The 24,259-nt window shown below is 42.9% G+C and overlaps 1 protein-coding gene across 1 annotated transcript in view; it reads right to left on the bottom strand.

The window, feature by feature from the left end:
• Nucleotides 1–7,391: 7,391 nt before the first annotated feature.
• The window catches only part of ITK (IL2 inducible T cell kinase), a 76,890-nt gene continuing 60,022 nt past the window's right edge, over nucleotides 7,392–24,259 (bottom strand). The window contains exons 10-17 of the mRNA XM_002744095.5: nucleotides 23,355–23,488; nucleotides 21,372–21,446; nucleotides 19,258–19,429; nucleotides 18,575–18,791; nucleotides 17,307–17,371; nucleotides 17,099–17,217; nucleotides 13,541–13,698; nucleotides 7,392–9,959 (exon numbers count right to left, since the gene is read on the bottom strand). Of these exons, the coding sequence (XP_002744141.1) occupies nucleotides 9,888–9,959; nucleotides 13,541–13,698; nucleotides 17,099–17,217; nucleotides 17,307–17,371; nucleotides 18,575–18,791; nucleotides 19,258–19,429; nucleotides 21,372–21,446; nucleotides 23,355–23,488 (1,012 nt within the window). The 3' untranslated portion in view covers nucleotides 7,392–9,887. The remainder of the gene's footprint in view (nucleotides 9,960–13,540; nucleotides 13,699–17,098; nucleotides 17,218–17,306; nucleotides 17,372–18,574; nucleotides 18,792–19,257; nucleotides 19,430–21,371; nucleotides 21,447–23,354; nucleotides 23,489–24,259) is intronic.

Genomic DNA, 24,259 nt, shown 5'->3' with positions numbered 1-24,259 from the left:
CTGGCTAATTTTTGTGTTTTTGGTAGAGATGGGGTTTCACCATGTTGGCCAGGTTGGTCCCAAACTCCTGATCTCAGATGACCCTCATGCCTCACCCTCCCAAAGTGCTGGAATTACAGGTGTGCACCTCCACAACTGACTAAGTTTTGTATTTTTAAGTACAGACAGGGTTCCACCATGTTGACCAAGCTGGTCTCGAACTCCTGACCTCATGTGATCCTTCCGTCTTGGCCTCCCAAAATGCTGGGATTATAGGTGTGAGCCACCACCCCCGTAATGGCCTGTGGCCATCTCTTGTTGCTACTGTGGTGAGCTCAAGTGTTGCCAGTATCTACCTCAAGTGCTGTGTGACGCTAATGATCTCTGAGTGGGCAATTCATCTCTCCAGTTAATTGGATACCAGAGTAAAATGTGGTATCTCCTGGTTCCCATGGTGAAACGTTTTTCATCATGTTTAGTGTGATACAGCAAACCTTGAATAACATTATGAAACCCACACAAAGTGACGCCAGTGATGCTGGAAGTGTTTTCAAGAAGCAGAGAAAAAAGTTGAATTTCTTGATATGTACCATAGATTGAGGTCCGCAGCTGCGGTTGCCCATCATGTTAAGATGAATGAATTCAGCATAAAGACCATGGTAAAAAAAAAAAGAAAGAAAAGAAAAGAAAAAAATTTATGAAGCTGTAGCTGCTGCTGAGCCAACAGCACCTTGCACTTTTGGTTAAATACCTTTTTAGCTCATATTGAAAATGCACCTGTTAGGCGGGTGCATTGCCATGAAGATTGCTATAAGAAAGACATACCCATAGACTCTAAAATGAGTCATGAAAAATGAAGTCATTATATGACAACTTAAAGCAAAAGAAAGGGGAAGGATCTAAAGCAGAAGGATTTAATGCCAGCAAAGACGGTTTGATAATTTTAGAGAGAGGTTTGGCTTAAAAAATGTCGAGATAACAGGAGGAGCTTCTGTCGACCAAGAGACAGCAGACAAGTTATCAGATGCCATTAACAAAATCATGGAGGAGAAGGAGTATCTGCCTGAGCAGATTTTTAATTTGGATGAAAGTACCCTGTTCCGGGGGGAAAAAGCCACAAAGAACATTGATTAGTAAGGAAAAGAAGCAAGCATCAGGATTTAAGGCAGGAAAGGAGAGGCTAACTCTACTGTTTTGTGCAAATGCAGTCAGGCCTATCATCAGGACTGCCCTTACCTATAAAGTTGCTAACCTCCAAGCCTTGGAGGGAAATGTTAAACACCAGCTGCCAGTATTTGCTTGTACAACAAGAAGGCTTAGACAATGAGAACTGTTTTTCTGGATTAGTTCTATCGATTCTTTGTCCCTGAAGTCAGGAAGTATCTTGCCTCTAAGGGACTGCCTTTCAAAGTTCTTTTGATATTGGAGAATGCCCCTTGGTTATCTAGAACCCCGAGTTTAGCACTGAAGGCATCAAAGTGATCTACTTGCCCCCAAGCACATCTCTAATCCAGCCTCTAGATCAGAGGCTCATAAGGACTTTAATGCCCATTATACACAGTCCTCTTGAGAAAAGATTGTCAAGGCTATACAAGAGAACCCTGATAGAAGATGAAGAAAGTCTGGAAGGATTACACCATCGAAGATGCCATCATTGTTACAGGAAAAGCTGTGAAAGCCATCAAGCCCAAAACAACAAGTTCCTGCTGGAGAAAACTGTGTCCGGATGTTGCGCCTAATTTCACAGGATTTACAACAGAGCCGATCAAGAAAATCATGAAAGAGATTGAACATATGGCAAAAAGGTGGGTGAGGGGCGTGTGTGACGGGTCTCAAGATGTGGATCTTGGAAAAATCAAGGGCTAATAGATGTCACTCCAGGAATAACGGAAAATGATGATGTGATGGAGATGAGTGCTGCTGAGCCAGTGCCAGGCAGTGAGGGAGAAAATGTAAAAGAGGCAGTGTCAGCCGGGTGCGGTGGCTCACGCCCGTAATCCTACCACTTTGGGAGGCCGAGGTGGGTGGATCACCTGAGGTCAGGAGTTCAAGACCAGCCTTGCCATCATGGTGAAACCCCGTCTGGTTTAAAAGAAAGAAGAGGCAGTGTCAGAAAACAAACCGATGTTGCAGTCAATCTGGCGAAGGGTTTTGGTTACTCAAGGTGACTTCTGACTTCTTTTATGACATGGACCCTTCTATGACATGGGCACTGAAGCTAATGCAAATAGTGAAAGAAGGCTTCATGTCATACAGAAACATTTTTAGAGAAATGAGAAGGCAAAAGGTCAGGCAGAAGTTACGGTGTATTTCTCTAAAGTTACACTGAGTGTACCTGCCTCTCCTGCCTCCCCTTCCACCTCCTCCACCCCTTCTGCTTTTGTTACTCTTGAGATAGCAAGACCAACTCTCCTTTCCCTCCTTCTCCTCAACCTCTTCAACGTGAAGACAGTGAGGATGAAGACCTTTATGATGATCCACCTCCACTTAATGAAGTCAATATATTTTCTCTTCCATTTGATTTTCTTAATAATATTTTCTTTGCTGTAGCTACTTTTTCATTATAAAAATACAGTATATAATAAATATAACACGTAAAATATGTGTTTATCAACAGTTTGCATTATCAGTAGGCTTACAGTCAGCGGTAGGCTCTTGGCAGTTACGTTTTCGGAGCATTAAAGTTATATGTGGTTTTTTGACTTTGCAGGATTTGGCATCTCTAACCTCCCTGTTGTTCAAGGTCAACTGTGCTTGATTCCTTCAACTGTCTCTCATGTGACTGTGGCCAGCACTTGGTTTGGGACTCAAGGGTCCTAGTCCTAATATGAAAATAAGGCAGGGGTAGAAGTTGAAATAAGATGCATTTTTATGCCTGCTAATTTCTCCATCTGAAATGTCCTTCCAGACACTCTCCTTTTTGGGAACTCCCATTTACCCTTCAACGCACAGCTCAAACTTCACTTCCCCTGTGAGGCCCTTCCTGATCCCTTAGGTGTGTTCAAGAGCTAATAGCTGTCACTCCTGAGGGATTAACAGAAGATGACGACTTGATGGAGATGAGTGCTGCTGAGCCAGCGCCGGATGTCGAGGAAGAAGATGTGAAAGAGGCAGTGTCAGAAAACACACTGATGTTAGTCAATCTGGTGGAGGGTTTTGGTTACTCAGGGTGACTTTTGACCTCTTTTGTTTTGAGACAGAGTCTTGCTCTGTAGCCAGGCGCCAGGCTGGAGTGCAGTGGCGCGATCTCGGTTCACTGCAACCTCCGCCTACTGGGTTCAAGCAATTCTCCTGCCTCAGCCTCCTGAGTAGCTGGGACTACAGGTGTGTGATACCATGCACAGTTAATTTTGTATTTTAGTAGAGATGGGGTTTCACCATGTTGGCCAGGATGGTCTTGATCTCTTGACCTCGTGATCCGCCTGCCTCGGCCTCCCAAAGTGCTGGGATTACAGACATGAACCACAGCGCCCGGCCAGCTTTGACTTCTTTTATGACAGGGACCTTTCTATGACACATGTACTGAAACTAATGCAAACAGTGAAAGAAGGATTTGTGTCATACAGAAACATTTTTAGAGAAATGTTTAATTCTCTGTGCTCTTGCTGTACAGTGACTATAGCTTCATTGCATAACCTATAACAGCTCTTTGCAATTATAGTTGATTATTATTCAGTAATTATGTTCTACAAAGTTGCCATGAACATTAGGTTAACTAATACCGAACCATTGCTTCTAGGGGAAATACAGGGTTAGGTTCCTGCAAGCCCCTGGTCACCACACTTTTGTCAACTGATTAGTACATAACCTTGTTTTGTGCATGTTTCTGTTAAATCACAAAACCAAAAAACCTTATTTATGTTATTGATTCATTACCATTGAACTCACAGTCAACAATACGATAATTCATATATACCTCATTAAACTTATCAAACAGCTTTCTTGCAGTTAGGAACACTAGACAGCACATCAGCGCTACATTTGGAAGCTGATTTATTTATTTGTTTATTTATTTGACTGAGTCTTGCTCTGTTGCCCAGGCTGGAGTGTGGTGGTGCCATCTGGGCTTGCTGCAATCTCTGCCTCCCAGGTTCAAGCGTTTCTCCTGCCTCAGCTTCCCAAATAGCTAGGACTACAGACATACACCACTACACCCAACTAATTTTTGTATTTTTTTTAGTAGAGACAGGGTTTCACTGTATGTTGACCAGGCTGATCTGGAACTCCTGACCTCAGGTGATCTGCCCACCTTGGCCTCCCAAGTGCTGGGATTACATGGTGAGCCGCCATGCCCAGCTGGGGGCCATTTTAAACAGCAAAATCACTGGGAAAAAATACAGAAATGCAGAAAACGTGTCACTAAATAGACCGAAAAAAGCCACTTGTTTGCAGCATGAGAGCCGAACGCCATTCTGTTGGACCTCAGTTGGGAATGTGATATGGAGCAGTGCAACTTTTCATAGCTCCGCACTTGGGCATGTCATGAATGACTGCAGGAAAAGCCTCCAGTATTGATTTTAGGGTTATAAATAAATGTTAGCCAATAGACAAACCTACCAATACGGAATCTACAAGTAACGAGAATCGACTGCATCTTTTTATGTGTTAAGCTTTTTCACTAGCCTGAGGCCTCTTTTAGGAAGGGTTGGTGTCTGTGCTAGGTGTCTTCTCCTTGTCTCTCCGGATTCACTCCACTCTCTCACCCTGCACTCTGGTCCTGGAGACTGACCTCTATGGACTACCTACTAGGGCTTCCTCGTTCTCTGCTTTCAGTCGGGTTTGACCAATAGAAGACCCATTCGGTGGGAGGAAGGAAGGAGAGTAAGGCAGGGTACTGATGTCCCGGCTTCCTCCCTGTGATGTTGCCTTGGGTTTCCTCTGTCCCTTATGAAAGGTCCTCTCCTTTCTGTGGGAGCACTCTCCAATATTCTCCTTCCATATTTAAATGATCACTCCCCCTCACCATCCCTTCAGGCCTAGGGGTGATAGCTACTTGTTTCAATCTATTCAAGCTGCTATAGCAAAAGACCTTAGAATGGGTAATTTATAGACCACAGAAATTTATTTCTCACAGCTCTGGGGACTGGGAAGCTTAAGACAATCGTGCCAGCAGATTCAGTATCTGGTTAGGGTTTTCTCTCTGCTCCATAGATGACACCTTGCTGCTGTGTCCTCATATGGCAGAAGGGTAAAGGGCAGAAGGAGACTAACGCCTCAAACCTTTTTGTAAGGGCACTAATCTCATTCATGAGGGCAGAGCCCTCACCACCTGATCGCCTCCCAAAGGCCCCATCACTTAATACTATTGTATCGAAGATTGTTTCCATAGGAATTTTGGAGAAACACAAACTTTCAAACCATAGCGTGACTACTCAGCTGTTATTTTCTTCTGTACCACTTTCTAAGGTTTTCCTAAACTGACCCACGCAGTTTCAAATAGTCCTTTTGTGAAAAAGCTCTCCTTGAATGATACCAATTCGAGTGTGACATGTTTGGTCCCTAACTGATACCTTAGTCATCTTTTTATATCATGTACTAACAAAGCCATAGTAGATGAACAGTAACCATTTATGAAATAAATAAATGACCTCCAAAACTCCTTCCACCACTCACTGTATGATTCTGTTATCCTACAAGCCAACTATACATTGTACCTTGGGGACAATCTCAAAGTCATTGGGACACACTCTTACATGACCATCCACACACCCCTAGTGTGGTGCCAAGGGGTGGCTCTGGGAAGTGAACTTCAGTGCACTAAAATTTCAGCACCTCCACCATTAAAGCCCATGCAAATTAATACACATTCTGAAGTAAAACCATGTGCTTACTGTTCAAATGCAGCTTCCATGCCTAACCCTCTCTTCCTGACCAGGCCACCCTCCCAAGCCCTCTAATTGGGAATCTGCAGCTCCTTCTGCACCTGCTGATGCACACACTCCCCATCTTGCTGAATGGAGTATTTGTCTCTTCCTCAAAAGGGTGAGCTTAGGTGTTAGGAGATTCCCAGGATAGCAGGGTCTGCAGGAGAAGACCACTGAGAAGCAGATCTGTTCGTCCAATCTGCTTTTGACTTTCTCTTGTGGATGATTTAGCAGTGGGATTCCAGCCCAGAGCTGAGCTCTAGGAAGAACTGCCTGGAAGCCATGGGCTTTCTTATCCATGCTCAGTGGTCAACTGGCGCATGAACTGACTCTGGCAATGGAGCTGGACATTTGGTTCACTGAAAGGCACAAAGTGCTCAGCACACCAAAACTGTGACCACCCAGCCTTTATGTTACTGGGGTTTTCAGAGGGAAAGCTATTTTATTGCTATCCAACAGTGAGTGAAGAACTCAGATTACAATTTCCACATGTCACCCACACAGCAGATGACAGTGAATGATTAGGAAAAATAATATGGTACTGTGAAAAAGGCAGAAATCATCTCCAAATTAGTTTCTCTTCCACTGGCTTTGCCTTTTTCAAATCCATTCACCACGCTGCTGCCAGAATATATTCTTAAACACAAATCGCAAATTTGCCCTTCTCTTCCTGTGCAATGACATGTTTTCTACCTATAGGGTGAAATTCCATCTTCTTGGTCTTTGAAAGTATAGTTCTTGCCTAGATTTATAGTCTCATAGTCTCAGTTTCAATTTACCCACCTCTTCTATCATCCTTATCCTTTCTGAGAAAACACACACACACACACACACACACACACACACACACACACACTCCAGCAATAGTGAACTGACAATAGCTTTCCAATACATCCTGTCCCCTCTACCTGGAAAGTATTTCTCTTACTTCTGCCCACTTATTTCCCTTATAACTCATACTTTATCTTCAGAACTGGGGTAGACATTATATCCTCTATGACAGTGCTTCTTAAACTTTAATGTATATACAGTTACCTGCAGATCTTGTTAAAATGAAGATTCTTGCTCAGTAGGTGAGGAAGAAGGCTGAGAATCTGCATTTTTCACAACATGGTGATGTTATTGCTGCTGGTCCGGGGACCGCACTTTGAGTAGCAGGGCTCTAAGAGGTTTCCCTGGATGTTATCCTTTCCCTGTTAGATTCCATCACATTTTCTGAGCTCTTGTCTTCTTTGACCACAGTTTTTTGTCATTGCCCTAATTATTGTATTATAATTTTATTTCTTTACATGTTTTCCTTTTCAATCAGACTAGGAGACTTTTTTTTAGAAGTAAAGACTATGCCTTTTCCATCTTTGTTTGCATGAGGATACATACACTGAGCTGTGTGCATGACCCATAGGAACATTTGATATTTACTTATTGAATGAATGTTGTTCAATGATATGTAGTCTTAATAACTGACTGTGGAAAATGAAACCATGTAACCATTCTTACCTAAGGAAAAGTCCTGAGAGTTTGCCATTTGAATAAATACAGAACCCAGGCCCTCTGCACCATATTTATTATAACACAGCTTTAATTGTTATACTCAACTTAACTGTGTGCCCCACGAAGGATAACAGGTATTTGTAACATTTTTATTTTGAACATTAGCAGTGACTGTACATTAATAAATATGCATCTGATCCAGATATAAACACACAGTCAAAAGGTACAAAATGCAAAGTCTACAAAATGAAACTAGAACCAACAACCTGTATAAGGGAGTTCTCTATAAACACAGGGCACCGTTTACAAAATGTGAGAGAAAAACCAGACGGGAAGCCCATTTTGTGGGATAGGACACTGGGAGGTGAAATATCTACACATTTCAGTTAAGGCTTTGATGAATCTGAGCTTGAAAAAGATAATACCATGCACAGGGGAATTGTCTAAGCCAAACCACAGAGATCAGTCAATTCCAATGTTTTCCTTCTAGACTGAATGTTCCAGAAATCATCTCTAATTAAGGGTTCCCAAAGATAATGTACAAAATTCTAAAAAGTAAACAGAGATAATTTTGGATAAGCAGAGTAAAATCATCTTCTGAATGACTGGGTTTTATCTTGAGGCTCTCCACTTCACAATAATTATAATTAAAGTTATGCGTCTGAATCTCAAGCCAGTCAAAATGTCACATGATTTAGAAAGAGCCAGTTATAACACCATCCTCTCCTATATCAGGGAATGTCCCTCCCCATGAAGTATTCCAGAAGACTACAGCTCAAAGTTGGAATGATAATTAAAGGAAGAACTCATACTTCTACAGAAGAACCTTTTAAAGTTGCTTTGAAGCTCGTCTATAAATGGCTTCAAGCAACCTGATTGGTTGGCTGTGAGAATTAAAGAGTTCATTAACTGAATAACTCCGAAGTCATTAACATGACCTAGATAAGGACACAGAGTAGGAAAAGGAAAATCCTATTCCAGGTTGGGGGCCATGCATCAACCGCAGAGGCCTGTGCCAGAGCAACACTGTTCGCTAGTGGTTCTATATTGACTTCTTTACTGTCTGTCCATCTTTCCTCTCTGCTCTATTTATTCCCCCCTGCAATCCCTTTCATTTTCAGTAGGAGGCAGTGTTGAATAGGAATAAAGAATCTGTCTATTGGAGTCAGACAGCTTCGGTCTAGAATCCCAGCTCTAGACTTTCTAGTTCTGTCACTTTGGGCAGATGTCTTGGCTTCTTAAAGCCTCAGTTACATTATTTGTAAAACGGGAATAATAATACTGCCTCATGGGGATGTGAACTCAGAGTGAACAGAGATTTTGCAGGAAAGACTCCTAGCTCAGTACATATTCACCTTGCATACAGAAGTACTCAAGCCAGAGCAGGCATTCTCCCGCATCCTGGAAGCGCCCCAGTCAGTGCCTGACTGTTTCCATGCTGATGGTCTGAGCAAGAACAGACTGTCTATTTCTCTCCTAGAATTTTGAGAGACTTGGAGTCTCAACCTTAAAATTGCTCAACCCTAAACAAGTTTCAATTGCTCGCCAGGCCAACACTAATCAACACAGTGCTGCCCTCTGTTGATTAGGATTAGATAGTGCAGAGAGGGGGCTGATGCCCAGAGTCTGGAAAGGATGACTGTAAGAGTCAGTATTCACAAGTAATCATTTCTTCTCAAGATGCCGGCAGAAGCATTCTGTGCAGAAGAGGAGACATAGTCACCTGCATAGCTTGGTATAAAGGATGAGCATGGGAGTGATAAAACCTAAGGCCCCTCCTGTACCCCATGGTTCCCCACCATCAGATGTTCTCTTGTCCTGGAGCAGACATCAGATAGCCAATGCTCCAAGCATGGGACCTGAACTATTCACCCCAATCCATCCAGTGGGTCTCACCATAATCCCTTCAAGGAGAGAGGTAGCAGCGTACTCTGTAAAACCTCACAGAGCTGCTTCTCAGAATATCTGGCCTCCTGTTGGAGCAGCTGCTCCACCATTCTCTGCGGCAGGAAGCTGCGGCTGACAGCATCATAGCAACAGAGCACACTCTAACTTAGGTTAACTCACTGGTTTTCTTAGAAAAGGAGTCATGCTCTTTGCTCCCCTTGCCTCCATATCCTGGGATACTGTGTTGGTGGGTCAAATAAAAAGTCCCTTAAACCATAAACTTTAGATTCATGTTTAAAATAACAATAAAAATAGCAATCTGGGTCTTACTCATGTCTGTCTCTATTACTAAGAAGGGCAAGAAATGCTGCCTGAAAGCTGTCAGGTTGAGGTTTGTGTACCACATGTGACAGGAGGCTAGAGAGAGGGCAGAGACATCACTTCTTGTCTGGCCCAGCTCCCAGCTTGGTGGCTGACCCTCCAGCTGTGGCTTGACTGCCAGCCATGGTCAGGATGCTACTTCCATGGTAACTCAGGGACTGGTGCCACAGGCCAGACTGCCTCTGTAGGGTCCTGGGCTGGTGGCAGCTTCTAATGCTCTATGGGAGGAGGACATATCCTTCCTCCATCAGGATCTGCAGCCCGTGGCCTGGTACTCAGTCTCTACTAAAGTCCTGATTCTGCAATTTCAGCCAGTTGACGCAGCAGTCTGGAGAAGGCTGGCCGATCCTCTGGTCTCTGGAAAGGGAAAAAAGAACTCTGTAAGTTCCTTGTGTCTATGTGCCATAGGTAAATCCAAAACAAACTAGAATTTAATAGCAGCATCCCTTGCAGATTTTTATATGCACTTCCATATTGACTGTATTCCATATGCATTGCCCTAGTTGTTAATAGCAGGTATTCTGGAATCCAATGGACTAGTATTCAGTCTCAGTTTTACCACTAATTAGCCGTGTCACACTGAGCAGGTTACTTAACCTCTGTGAACCTCAGTTTTGTCATTTGTAAAATGGGGACAATAAGAGTATCTATTTCATTAAATTGTTTTGAGAATTAAATAAATCACATATAAAAATACGTCATGAAATGGTTGCTAAAAAACACCAAAAAATGAAATATCTGCATATGCAGACTCAGAAAATATCTACAGGATCTATATGAGGAAAAAAATAAAAGTTATAACAAAAGAAAGTGAAGATCTAAATAAATGGAGAGATATTCCATGCTCAGGGACAGGAAGACACTACAGTGTTAAAATGTTAGTTCTTTCCGACTTGACCTATAGATTAAATACAACCCTAATAAAAATCTCAGAAAGTTATTTTGTAGATATTGACAAACTGACTCTAACATTTATGTGGAGAAGCAAAAGACCCACAGAGCCAATATAATAATGAAGAAGAAGAACAAAGCTGGAAACTGACCCTACCTGACTCCAGGACTTACTCTAAAGATACAGTAATAATGACACATGGTACTGGTGAAAGAATAAACAAAAAGATTAATGGACCAGTCCAGATATAGATCCATATAAATATGGTAAACTGATCTTTGACAAAGGAACAGAGGAGAAAGGGTATAATCTGTTCAACAAATAGCACTGTAATAATTAGACATCCATATAGGAAACAATGACTCTAGTCACAGACCTTACTCCTTTCAGGAAAATTAGCTCAAAGTGGATCATAGTCCTAACTGTAAAGTGCAAAAGTATGAAAACTTCCATAAGATAACATAGGAGGAAATCTGGGTGACATTGGGCTTGGGGATGAGTTTTTAGATATAATACCAAAAGCACAATTCATGAATAATTAAGTTGATGATGAGCTTTATTAAAATATTTTAAAAGTCTGCTCTGTGAAAGACGCTGTCAAGGGAATGAGAAGACAAGTCACAGAATAGGAGAAAATATTTGCAAGACACATACCTGATAAAGGACTTGTATGCAAAATACGCAAAGAACTCTTAAAACTCAACAATAAGAAAGTAAACAACCTGATTCAAAGATGGGCAAAAGATCTGAATAGATATCACCAAGAAGATATACAGGTGGCAAATAAGCATATGAAAATGTTCTTAACATTGAATGTCATTAGGAAAATGCAAATTAAAACAATGATGTAATATAACTACACATCTATTAGAACCACTGAAATCCAAAACAACAAATGCTAATGAGGAACTCTCGCTGCTGGTGCGAATGTAAAATAGTAGAGCTACTTTGGAAGACATTCTGGCAGTTTCTTAAAAAGTTAAACACAGCCTTACCATATGATTCAGCAAGCATACTCTTAGGCACTTACCCAACCGAGTTGAAAATTTATGTGCATACAAAAACCTGCACATAAACATTTATAGCAGCTTTATTCATAATCGCTTAAAACTGAAGGCAAGCAAGATTTCCTTTAGTGGGTAAATAAACAAACTGTGGTATATCCATACAATGGAATATTATTTAGCAATAAAAAGAAATGAGCTATCAAGCTAAAAAGCCATGGAGTGACCTTAAAGGCATATTACTAAGTGAAAGAAAGCAGTCTGCCTGGATGCTCATACCTGTAATCCCAGCACTACGGGAGGCCTGAGATGGGTGGACTGCCTGAGCTCATCTGGGCAGTATGGCAAAACCTTGTCTCTACCAATAATGCAAAAAATTAGCTGGGCATAGTGGCTCATGCCTGTGGTTCCAGCTACTTGGGAGGCTGAAGTGGAAGATTCACTTGAGACTGGGAGACAGAGGTTACAGTGAGCTGAGATCGTGCCACTGCACTCTAGCCTGGGTGACTGAGATCCCATCTCAAAACAAAACAAAAATTCAAACAAATAAAAAAACTTGAAAGCAACCAAGATTTCCTTCAGTAGGTAAATAGATAAGCAAACTGTGGTATATCCATACAATGGAATACTATTTGGCAACAAAAAGAAATGAGCTATCAAGCCATGAAAAGACATGGAGGGACCTTAAAGGCATATTACTAAGTGAAAGAAATCAGTCTGAAAAGCATACATGCTGTATGATGCCAATATACGACATTATGGGAAAGGCAATACTATGGAAACATTATAGAGATCAGCAGTTGCCAGTGGTTTGGGGATGAGGAGAGGGATAAATGTGTGAAGCACAGGAAATTTTTAGGGCAGTGAAACTATTCTGTCTGATATTATAATGGCAGATACATGGCATTATTCATTTATCAAAACCTACAGAAATCTATAGCATAAAGACTGAACCTTAACATAAACTATGAACTTTAGTTAATATAATGTATCAATAAAGGTTCATGAATTGTAACAAATTATCACACACTTGCCAAATCTTAGTGAACAGAGAAACTGCTCAGGTGAGGAGGGTATTTGAGAACTCTGTACTCTTTGTTAAAAAATAAAGTCTATAAATTTAAAAAATCAACAAAAGATGTTTAAAAGAGGAAAAAGTGCCAACTGAACATCAGCTGTCATTATTATTATTGTAGTTAATCCTTATGAAGTGGATAAGATTTGTTTCATGCCCTTGTTTATGACTTTATTGTTTCTTTGTTCCTCATTATAAAGGCTCTATGAACCCATACATCAAGCATTATTTAATTCTCTTAACAGTAAGAAAAAGGAAGTTCAGAGAATTGTTGAAGATAAATGGCAAATAAATGGTAAAGCTGAGACAAAATCCTAGTGTTCTAAATTGTCTGTATTCCACTTTGTTGTCCTACAATGATGTGAATTTTTACTAATTCTCTATTTCAGCAACTTTCCACTTTGGCTGAAATGTACAATTTTCTAACTCACCAAAGACCATCTAAGACTCATGCTGATGGGGCTCAACCCATGGCCTGCAATCCAAGGATGGGATAGCCAGCCAGGTGGGTACAAAGGAAGTGGCTCCCCATTTTAAATTGCTGAATGAATAAAATGAATTCAAATTAATCCATTTCAATATTTTCATAGTGTGAGTGAACTTTGTTCCCCAAGTTATAGAACTAACTTCATGTACTTTTAATGGTTTTATGATGTCACAGATTTTATTTCTTTTCTCAGAAAATTGAGAAGGAAGTTGGCATAGGTCACACCCCATTCTCCTCTCTGAAGTTATGCTTATGGCTTGTGACATTATATAGTAAACAAAATAATATTTAAGGTCACCATCAGCTCCATTAGGGATGGGGGATCTATCCTGTTAAAAGACCCTCAAAGTCATGTTGTTGTTAATCTATATGAGTCATCCCTCTTGCCTTAGCCTTCTGAGAGGGTTACTTTCTCTAGGGAAGGAGGCAGGTCCTGAAATTGTATATGACGATGCAGGGGAAAGCACTTCCTCCACTGACCTCTTTCCAGCAGTGATTCATAATCTGGTAGACATGTGAGGAGGCTAGCCGGGGCTTGTACAACCGAAATCCAGTACTGATGTCTTCTACCACCTCTGAGTTGCTTCGGTTTTCATATGGGATTTTGCCTTCACTGAAAACTTCCCACATCAGCACACCTATGAGAAATGGTATGCACAGCACAGTGAATGACAAAGCCCACAGACAGCAAACAAAGCAACCTCCCCCTAGAAATTTCAGACTCGTTGGCATTAGGATTCATGTGCTACCTCCAGAAGTACATCAAGTCTACCTGAGGTTTATTAGCCCTGTCCTATTTTTAAAGAACTGAAATTTCCAACCTTTCTAGTGGAGAAGGATTTTCAAGATGGACCCTTTGTTATATCAAACTCAAATGCTGCCACTAACAGTTGTAGACTCAAATGCCAACGTGCAATATGTAAATGAACGGAGTGCAGGAAGTATGATAGGGGGAATTGTGGAAAATGAGATAAACAGCTCCGTCTTAAGGAGACAGCTATGATTTGACTCCAGCCAAAGTATGGCATATGAAAATGAGGGATCAGAACTGTTACAATTTCTGATTTTTGAAAAGGAAGTCAAAAATTAAGAGGTGAACTTCTTGAATTTTAAAAACACCATGTAGACCAAGCAAAATACATCTTTGGCTTATCTGTTTTTGACCTCTGATTTAATTCTTTTCCTTTCTTCTTCTGCCCTTAGTAGAATTGTCAGCTTTGTCCTTATCATGTGCTGATATAGTCACAGGTTGTCAGACCAGGAAGACTGCTTGTAAATCACCTAATCCAGCACTTTTCAAGGTTCGTTCCAGAGAATCTTAGAGTAGACATTCCCAAAGCATGATTCCCAAAACACCGAATAAAAATCATTTCAGAGGCTTGTTCAAGTGGCAGATTCCTGGGCCCTAGCCCAGACCCAGTGGAACAGAATCGCTAGGGGTTACTCAGAGGTGCCTCAGGAGTTGGAAATTGACAACCTGACCCTAAATAAGAGTGTTTATCACCCAAGATACCAGAATTTTTAGTGAAAATTGTTTTGAATATGCGCTGCTGCTAAAACATGGTTTCAGAATGATTGCCTTAAGACATAGATGCATAGAGGAGAAGCGAATAGATGAAAATATTGAGTGAAGTGCAAAGAGATTGACTTGTTCAGAATAGCACACTGCTAATTAGGATGAAAAAACCTTAACACATACAACAAAGTCCAGCGTGCTGATGCAGGCATGGAGCTCTTAGCCCATCCAGGCTTCCGTTGCTTACGCTGGCACCCCCAGTTTTCTCATACTTTTTTTCATTGACCCCTTTCTATCCTGCATCCATCCGTCAACCTCATTTCTGGGCTCTCTTCAAATAATATATCATAGGCAGGGATGAATTTCAGTAAGATACAGCAGGAAATTCCCAGGCTGACACCCTTTGGCTGAATAAACCCCATTCAGAATCAGAAGGTGAATGTGCTGAAGTGGTCATTGCTCCAAATGTCTCATTCTGGGGCCCTTGCTTGGTGCAGTGTGATCAGTTTCATCACCCATAGTGAGATGACTACACATCAGCCCCAATCTTCCTAGTTATACACACTGGGGAGAGGAGAGTCATCCAAGAATGCTCAGCACAATTTATTTCAAGTCCACTCTGTAACTTTAACCTGGTTAACAAAGTGGCTGCTAGGCTTGGTGGATAGCGGACTCATAATTAACAAACAGGTAGGACTCATAATTAACAAACCACTTGGCTCCTAGAGATGGATAGTGTAAAACGCTGGAGAAGAGTTTTAAGACTCATGCTTCTCCTAAGAGATTTACCTAGTGAAACTCCCCCTGGTTTTGACTGCTAGTAAGCCCTTATCAAACCCTTCCTTCATACTGAACGGCAAAAATCAATCTTCAACCAGCTCCTGTCCACAGTATAATTCTTCTTGTAATCCAAATCAAAGAGGTTGTCTGGTATATTTTTTGTACACTTTAGTATGCACAAACTATGACTTCAGGTGACATGACAAATCCAGCAAGAACACTTGGTACATCCTGCCATACCAACATCATTCATTCATTCATTCATTCCTTATGATGGCCTGCCAGCTTCGCCGCCTGTAGTTCTCCCATTAAGTTAGTACCCCCTGTTCTTTGAATGCACCAAGTTTTTGCACTTGCTGGTCCCTCCATCAGGGACACTGTTCTCTGGCTTTCCAAATGGTGACAGCTGCCTCCTATCATATGTCTCTGCTCAAGAATTACCTTCTTTTTTTTTTTTTTTTTTAAGACGGAGTTTCGCTGTTGTTACCCAGACTGGAGTACAATGGCACGATCTCGGCTCACCGCAACATCCGCCTTCTGGGTTCAAGCAATTCTTCTGCCTCAGCCTCCCAAGTAGCTGGGACTACAGGCGTGCACCACCATGCCCAGCTAATTTTTGTATTTTTGGTAGAGACGGGGTTTCACCTTGTTGACCAGGATGGTCTCAATCTCTTGACCTCGTGATCCACCCGCCTTGGCCTCCCAAAGTGCTGGGATCATAGGCGTGAGCCACTGCGCTTGGCCAAGAATTACCTTCTTAGAAAGACCTTCCCACACCACGCTATTCAAAGCAGACCCTCTCTCCATTCTAGTCACTCTGCCCCATTGCTGTTTTATTTTATTCATAGCACCTACTCATGATTGCCTGGCCTTATCTTCTATACCTTAGCTTGTTTGTGATTGTTATTGTTTATGATTGTTATTATAATCTTTTGTGATTTTCTGTCTCCTCTCCCATCTCAAATTTAGTTCCAAAAGATATAAGTCTTGCCGGGCATGGTGGCTCACGCCTGTAATCCTAGCACTTTGGGAGGCCAAGGCAGGAGGATCATGAGGTCAATAGATCGAGACCGTCCTGGTCAACATGGTAAAACCCCATCTCTAGCAAAAATACGAAAATTAGCTGGGTGTGGTAGTGCACACCTGTAGTTCCAGCTACTTGGGAGGCTGAGGTAGGAGTCACTTGAACCTGGGAGGTTGCAGTGAGCTGAGATTGCACCACTGCACTCTAGCCTGGCAACAGTGCAAGCCTGTGTCTTGAAAAAAAAAAAAAAGGACAGAAGTCTTTTCTGTTGTATGAACCATTGCATCCTTGGCACCTAGATTAGCCCTTGGCATAGAATAGATGCTCAGTTAATTGTTGTTGAATGAATGAGTAAAATATTAATACTTATTGAGAGATAAGTATGGAAATGTAATGTTGGGCAAAACATGGTTCCCTGCCTTCAAGGGGCTCCTATTTGAATTTCCTGACCTCAGCTTTTGACTTTACAGCAGCCAGCACCAGAATGCTGTTTCCACTTTTATTTTAACCCCCACCACCATGTGCAATATCTCTAAAAACAAACGCAATAATGAGGGCCCCTTCATTGTTTTCAGGGCCTTTCTTACACAACCCTCCAGTGGGACACCCTTACGATACAATACAGGGCTCAGGGTGGGTAGGATTGTCTGCATTTGATAAAGGAAACATCTGGCCTGAGCCCAGATCATGGGGCGGTGGGGCCCAGCATGACACTCACCAAATGACCACACATCCGACTTGCTGCTATAGCGACTGAAAGAGAAAACTTCCGGGGATGCCCACTTCACCGGGAACTTGGTGCCTGTGGAACTGGTGTACTGATCATCAAGAACGAACCTGGGAAGACAGTGGACAGAGAAGGTCAGAATGTTCCGGGGCCTGAGTCCCATTCCTGAGACTTCACTGGCACCACATTCCTCTTTTACCTTGTCATCCCAAAGTCAGACACCTTGATGACTTGGTTTTCTCCCACCAAACAATTTCGGGCAGCCTGGAGAGGAGATAGAAAAACAAAGGGGAAAGAAAACCGTTGATGGTAATCAGTAGTTAAGGAGTCTCCCCAATCACAGTCCTTTGCTTTACTGTGTGCTCTCCTACAAGGGCATCACGGAGCTTTACAAATGTTAATTAAGCCTCACAAATGCCTGCTGGAAGTTAACTGGAAAGCTGAATGTGTAAGATCCACTATCAAGATGAGCGAGTTTATCGTCATTCTTGAGTCCTAATTAGAAGAGAAATCCATGGTGTTGTCTAGCCAAAGATAGGCTCTAACGCAACCTGATATGATAGGAAATGTTAACATCAGGGATAATAGGAAGAAAGTGTCTCCCAGTTGACTAAGGAAAGAATAGTTTGACATTGTTAATCCTCTTAAAACCATTCTTCAAAAGGGAGAGTACCTGACCCCTAATTAGTATTATAGAATGTTGCATTCAAAGAGCCCTTAGAGATAACACACCCCAGTGTATCTCAAATTATTTTTCTTTCTTTCTTTTTTTTTTTTTTGACAGACTCTTACTCTGTCGCCCAGGCTGGAAAGTAGTGGCGTGATCTCAGCTCACTGCAACCTCTGCCTCCCGGGTTCAAGGGATTCTCACCAGGCTCAACTAATTTTTGTATTTTTAGTAGAGATGGGGTTTCACCCTGTTGGCCAGGCTGCTCTCAAACTCCTGACCTCGTGATTCACCCGGCTCTGCCCCCAAAGTGTTGGGATTACAGGTGTGAGCCATCACGCCCGGCCGTGTGTCTCAAATTTTAATGTGCATATGAATTATATGGGGAACGTGTTCAAATGAATATTCCTGAGTCCCAGCCACCAGAGATTGTGAGAGTAGCTTAAGGGTTTCCCCATTGTGACTCTGGTAAAATAACACCTTCAGACAAACTCAGTTTCTTCCATTTACCAAGAGGAAACTGAGTCACAGAGAGGTTAAGAAGGAGTGGCAGTCATCTCCATTTTGGAAGAATGTAAACTGACATGCAGCAGGTGAAAGAGTTTGGGCTGAGATTAGAGCCCAGATGTAAGTCCACATGAAGTACTTTCCACTAGGCCCACTCCAAGTGGTGGAGGAGGGGAGAAGTTGAGAGAAGAAAGGAGATTGTGAGGTATTATTTATTAATACATTCCCAGCCATTTCAGGGGGACATGTCCCTTCACCCTGCACCTGTGGGTATTCACCCTGCATGCCCATACCAAGTCTCTGTGGATGACACACGCCTCTTCCAGGTAGGCCATGCCCTCACACACATCCAGACACATGCCCAGCAGGGTCTCTGCAGCAAAAAGTCCCCTCTGGCTGCGCAGATAATCCGACAGGCAGCCGTGCTCCATGAACTCAAACACCAGGCAGATGGGGGCCTGCTCCAGGCACACCCCATACAGCTGGACCAGTTTGGGATGAGAGAGTTTCCTGGAAGAAAAAAGCAAGGGGTAAGATGGTCTAAACTTAGTCTCCCCCAAAATGCTGAAAATATTCGGGTGCCAGAATAGTCAATGGTCATTTTGTCTATTATGGTTTGGATGAAAATAATATTCATTCCCTCCCCCAAAACAAAAACATGTCATTGGAGCTGGGACCTGACAAATGGCAAGGAGTCAGCTGTGAGCGTGAAGACGAGCAGAGGCCAGTTATGGCGGGCATGTCATGGACCAGAGGAAAGATGGGTAGGAGCTGAGAAGGGGAGGTGGGCATAATCAGATTATGGCGGGTCTTGGAGACCACTGTGAAGAGTTTGATTTTATTCTCTGTGCAATAGGAAGCCACCGCCGGGACTTTGCACAGGGAGGTAGCAGCACATGGCACTCGCATGGTATTTCAAAAACACAGAGCCGATATTCCCCCCGAGTTTCAGCGCATCCTTGTTTTGACCACTTACATCATGACTTCAGCCTCCTCTATGAAGTCCTCTTCTGACATAGCCCCTTCTCGAATGGTTTTGATAGCCACCTTGTCCTTGTTGAGCCAGTAGCCCAGATGCACCAACCCAAATTGCCCACTGCCAATCTCTTGCACAAAAGTGAGCTCCGAGGGATCGATCACCCATTTCCCTGAAAGAAAGAAAGATAGTTCTCTAGGGTTGGCAAGCAGTAGATATAAGGTATTGGGATACCAGGGGACTGTAAAACCCTGCCTAGAATTTTAGCCTATTGTTAACATAATTCAGAGATGGCAAATAAATGATCTTTTCCCCACATAATAACACTGGCTATGCTGGAAAACTATGAGAATATGTGTGGGAAGGTAACATGGATAGAAAAAGGAGAATATCATGAATCAAGATATTAAAGAAACTATAGTAATCAAAATACCAACGAAAGGGTTCTTGTAACGTTCTAACCAAATCTATGTTTGACCGTGAATATTTTATTGTCATTTTTCACACTAAGTCAACTTCATTTGAGCTGATCATTTATTCATTCATTCATCTATCAAGAGCATCTGCCGTATACACAGCACTCTGCTAGGCCTTACTGGCAGGGCTTGGGGGGCAGTTAAAGAGATAGTTTCAAAGAGAATTTGTGCAGAGGCCCAAGCTAGCACGGTGTCTGGCACATGGGAGGCTCTCAAGAAATGTTCAGCAAACAAATACCAGATCCCAAGGCTCAATTTTCTCACTGTCAAAATGAGCGGGTTGACCAGATAATATCTGAGATCCTATCCAGCATGGACACATTAAGACTCTACATTTATTAGAATATCCTTATTTTCATAAGGAGGCTAAAGAGTCATTGCCCTTCCCCAATGCTTGGTCTGGTACCTAAATAGCCAGATTTCTACCTCTTTGAGGCAGAGACTCAACAGCAAGCAGTACTGAGCACCAGTGGGAACTGTGTGCCAGACATGGTGCTGGTTAGGGATAAAGAAGCCCATGTGTGGCAGTGGTTCTCAAATTATTGCCCTCTGGCCACCTGTATCAAAGTCACCTAGCATGCTTGTTTAAGTGGCTCATGACTGTAATCCCAACACTGGGAGGCCGAGGCAGGAGGATTGCTTGAACCCAGGAGTTCAAGACCAGCCAGGGCAACATAGTGAGATCCTGTCTCTACAAAAAATTTTTTAAAAATTGGCCAGGCATGGCAGTGTGTGTCTGTTGTCACAGCTACTAGGGAGGCTGAGGTGGGAGGATCGCTTGAGCACAGGAGGGCAAGGCAGCAGTGAGCCATAATTATGCCAGTGCATCTCCAGCCTGGGTGACAGAGCAAGACCCTGTCAGAAAAAAAAAAAAAAAAAAAAAGGTAGACTCCAGGACCGTATCAAGGATTGCGTTTTGGTGAGTGTTTGGGTAGGAGCCAGGAGTCAACATTTTTAATAAGCATTCCAGAAGACTTTGGTGCACACTGAAGTTTGAGAACCACCAACCCAGGAGACAAACGAAAATTAGACCAGCCTTCTCCATAAGCAACACGCAGTTGGAACCAAGGGATGCAAAGCCAAATGCCTTCAGAGTCCAGGCAGATAATCCCAAGTGAGTGAAGCAATTCTGTAGGACCAGAAAACATAGTAAAGGCCGCAGCACTGGAGGTCATGCCACGCCTAAAGGCAGCCCAGAGAATTTTAACACTCTCTTATGCAGACTTCTGGATGCTGCCAGCTTGCCGTTCTTGCAATAGTCCGATACTCAACCAACTAGATGATAGAAAAGTTCTAGAAGATGGTGAAAACACAGTACTAAGGCATGATTTTCTAACATTTTTCTAATAGCATTTAGCAGAAAGCTCTGGACAAAGTAGGTGCTTAATAAACACTTTATTAATTAACTCTTCACTAGCACCAATGGCCACTGTTTTGACCTAGAGAAATGTGCTCATATGTGTACTTCCCTAATACACAGTGTAAATATTCATTAGTGCCATCATCTCTAGATATATAATATACTTGTTTTAATGGTGATCTGTAGCCTGGGAAACAGGTAGGCTCATGGCAAGTTCATTCAGAATTTGCCCCGGATCTTTAGGGACATGAGGTTACATCCCTGATTGTTCTGCTCACCGTATCTCAGCCCCGCCGTGACCGGGGCTTTCTGCCTCCCAAAACAAACTGGATACCGGAGTCGAGTGACCAGGCCTGAATTGATTGAAAAGCCAAGAAGCAGTGGTTAGGGCTTTGCTGTAGCAACCATCTAACTTAAATCACTAGAAAAACGTAATCAAAGCAAAAGCTACTTTTATTCTGGAAAACAAATCCCAAAGCCTAACCACTGATATCACACCCTCCTTGAAAATATCGTGAGTGCAGATGGGCAGGTAGTAAAATTCCATGATTCCCACAAGACAGTTTGCTAATAGAAGATATATAATATAATTAAATATTTGTTTATTATTTGTAGTCAGGAAGAAGCCAGGGTGGGCCTTTGCCAGTTTTCTCCAAGTTTCCTGTGGGGTGCTGATACAGTTTGGAGGTTTGTCCCCTCCACATCTCATGTTGAAATGTAATTCCTGGCTGGGCGCGGTGGCTCATGCTTGTAATCCCAACACTTTGGGAGGCCGAGGCAGGCAGATCACCTGAGGTCATGAGTTCAAGACCAGCCTGGCCAATGTAGTAAAACCTGTCTCTACCAAAAATATAAAAATGAGCCAGGCATGGTGGTGCACACCTGTAATCCCAGCTACTCAGAAGGCTGAAGCAAGAGAATTGCTTGAACCTGGGAGGTGGAGGTTGCAGTGAGCCAAGATCATGCCACTGCACTCCAGCCTGGGTGACAGAGCAAGACCCTGGAAAAAAGCAAGCAAGCAAGCAAGAAAGATAGAAAAGAAAAGAAAAAAGAAAAGTAATGCCCTATGCTGGAGGTGGGGCCTGGTGGGAGGTATTTGGGTCATCGGGCGGATCCCTCATCAATGTCTTTGTGCTATCCTTGTGATAATAAATGAGTTCTCACTCTGAGTTCACACGAGATTGGTTGTTTAAATGTGTGTGGCACCTTCCCCCTCCTCATTCCTGCTCCTGCCATGTGATACACCTGCTCCCCTTTTGCCTTCTGTCATGACTGAAATCTTACTGAGGCCTCCCTAAAAGCCAAGAAGATGCTGGCACTGTGCTTCCTATACAGTAATGAACCAATTAAACCTCTTTTCTTTTTAAATTACCCAGCCTCAGCTATTCCTTGATATCAATTCAAAAAAGCCTAACCCAGGTGCCCTCTGGCTTTGACCTGTAGAGCAGCGGACCCCAACCTTTTTGGCATCTGGCACCGGTTTTGTGGAAGACTGTTTTTCCATGGATGGGTGTGGCAGGGGGTTGGTTTCAGGATGAAACTGTTCCATTTCAGATCATCAGGCATTTGATTCTTTTTTTAATTTTAATTTTCTTATTGCATTTTAGGTTTTGGGGTACATGTGAAGAACATGCAAGATTGTTGCATAGGTACACACATGGCAGTGTGATTTGCTGCCTTCCTCCCCATCACCTATATCTGGCATTTCTCCCCATGGTATCTCTCCCCAACTCCCCATGCCCCACTGTCCCTCCCCTATTTCCCCCCCACAGACCTCAGTGTGTGATGCTCCCCTTCCTGTGCCCATGTGTTCTGATTGTTCAACACCACCTATGAGTGAGAACATGTGTTGTTTGATTTTCTGTTCTTGTGTCAGTTTGCTGAGAATGATGGTTTCCAGGTTCATCCATGTCCCTACAAAGGACACGAACTCATCGTTTTTGATGGCTGCATAATATTCCATGGTGTTTATGTGCCACATTTTCCCTGTCCAGTCTATCATCGATGGGCATTTGGGTTGGTTCCAGGTCTTTGCTATTGTAAACTGTGCTGCAATGAACATTCGTGTGCATGTGTCCTATAGTAGATTCTTATAAGGAGCACACAACCTAGATCCCACAAGTGCTGTTCACAATAGGATTTGCACTCCTATGAGAATCTATGCCGCTGATCCCACAGGAGGTGGAGCTCAGGCAGTACCGCTTGCTTGCCCACTGCTCACCTGTGGGGTAGCCCTGCTCCACCCCTGCTCTGGAGCTTACCTCCTCCATTATGTTGGTGATAGTTGATGAGAAGAGGGATGGAATCAAACACGTACTTTTCAGCCACATAGTATCGCTTAGGATTGTCATTTGTTTCCTTGATGTGATAGTGCTTTATACAGGGATTGTTCTCACTTAAACAAATGAAACGCAAATGTAGTGATTATTAAGAAGCAATGTTGAGACACGAAAAAGTCTACCAGTATTCAGTTCTTGTTATCTTTGTCTTGTAACCTCTCACAAAGATGGCAGCTAGAGTTCAGTGCGTAAGTAGGTCCTGACAGGCTGGCCCTGAGTGCTTGCCCCACTGTTAGAAAGAACTCTGAGGCTGTGTCTGGACGCAGTGGATAGCAGTGCTGTGATGGATTGGCAATGGTTCTTCCACTGCCACAAAATGAGGGAATGGATGTAGGTGCTATGTGTTTGCCCTGCCTGTTCTATGAATTTAAATGACTGTCAACATACATTGAGAAAGCCTCTCTGACCCCTTCACACTTATTTGACTTTGCGCTGCTGCAGAGGATGAACACGACAGGCCTGACTACCCTCCTTAGAAAGGCCTGCGTGGCCGGGTGCAGTGGCTCAAGCCTGTAATCCCAGCACTTTGGGAGGCCGAGGTGGGTGGATCACGAGGTCAAGAGATCGAGACCATCCTGGTCAACATGGTGAAACCCCGTCTCTACTAAAAATACAAAAAATTAGCTGGGCATGGTGGTGCGCACCTGTAGTCCCAGCTACTCAGGAGGCTGAGGCAGGAGAATTGCTTGAACCCAGGAGGTGGAGGTTGCGGTGAGCCGAGATCGTGCCATTGCACTCCAGCCTGGGTAACAAGAGCGAAACTCCATCTCAAAAAAAAAAAAAAAAAGAAAGGAAGAAAGAAAGGCCTGCTTGCATCGTTAGCCCTT

The sequence above is a fragment of the Callithrix jacchus genome, chromosome 2 (assembly GCF_049354715.1).
Source record: "Callithrix jacchus isolate 240 chromosome 2, calJac240_pri, whole genome shotgun sequence".
Lineage (NCBI taxonomy): Eukaryota > Metazoa > Chordata > Mammalia > Primates > Cebidae > Callithrix > Callithrix jacchus.
This window is presented reverse-complemented; position numbering and strand designations above follow the sequence as displayed.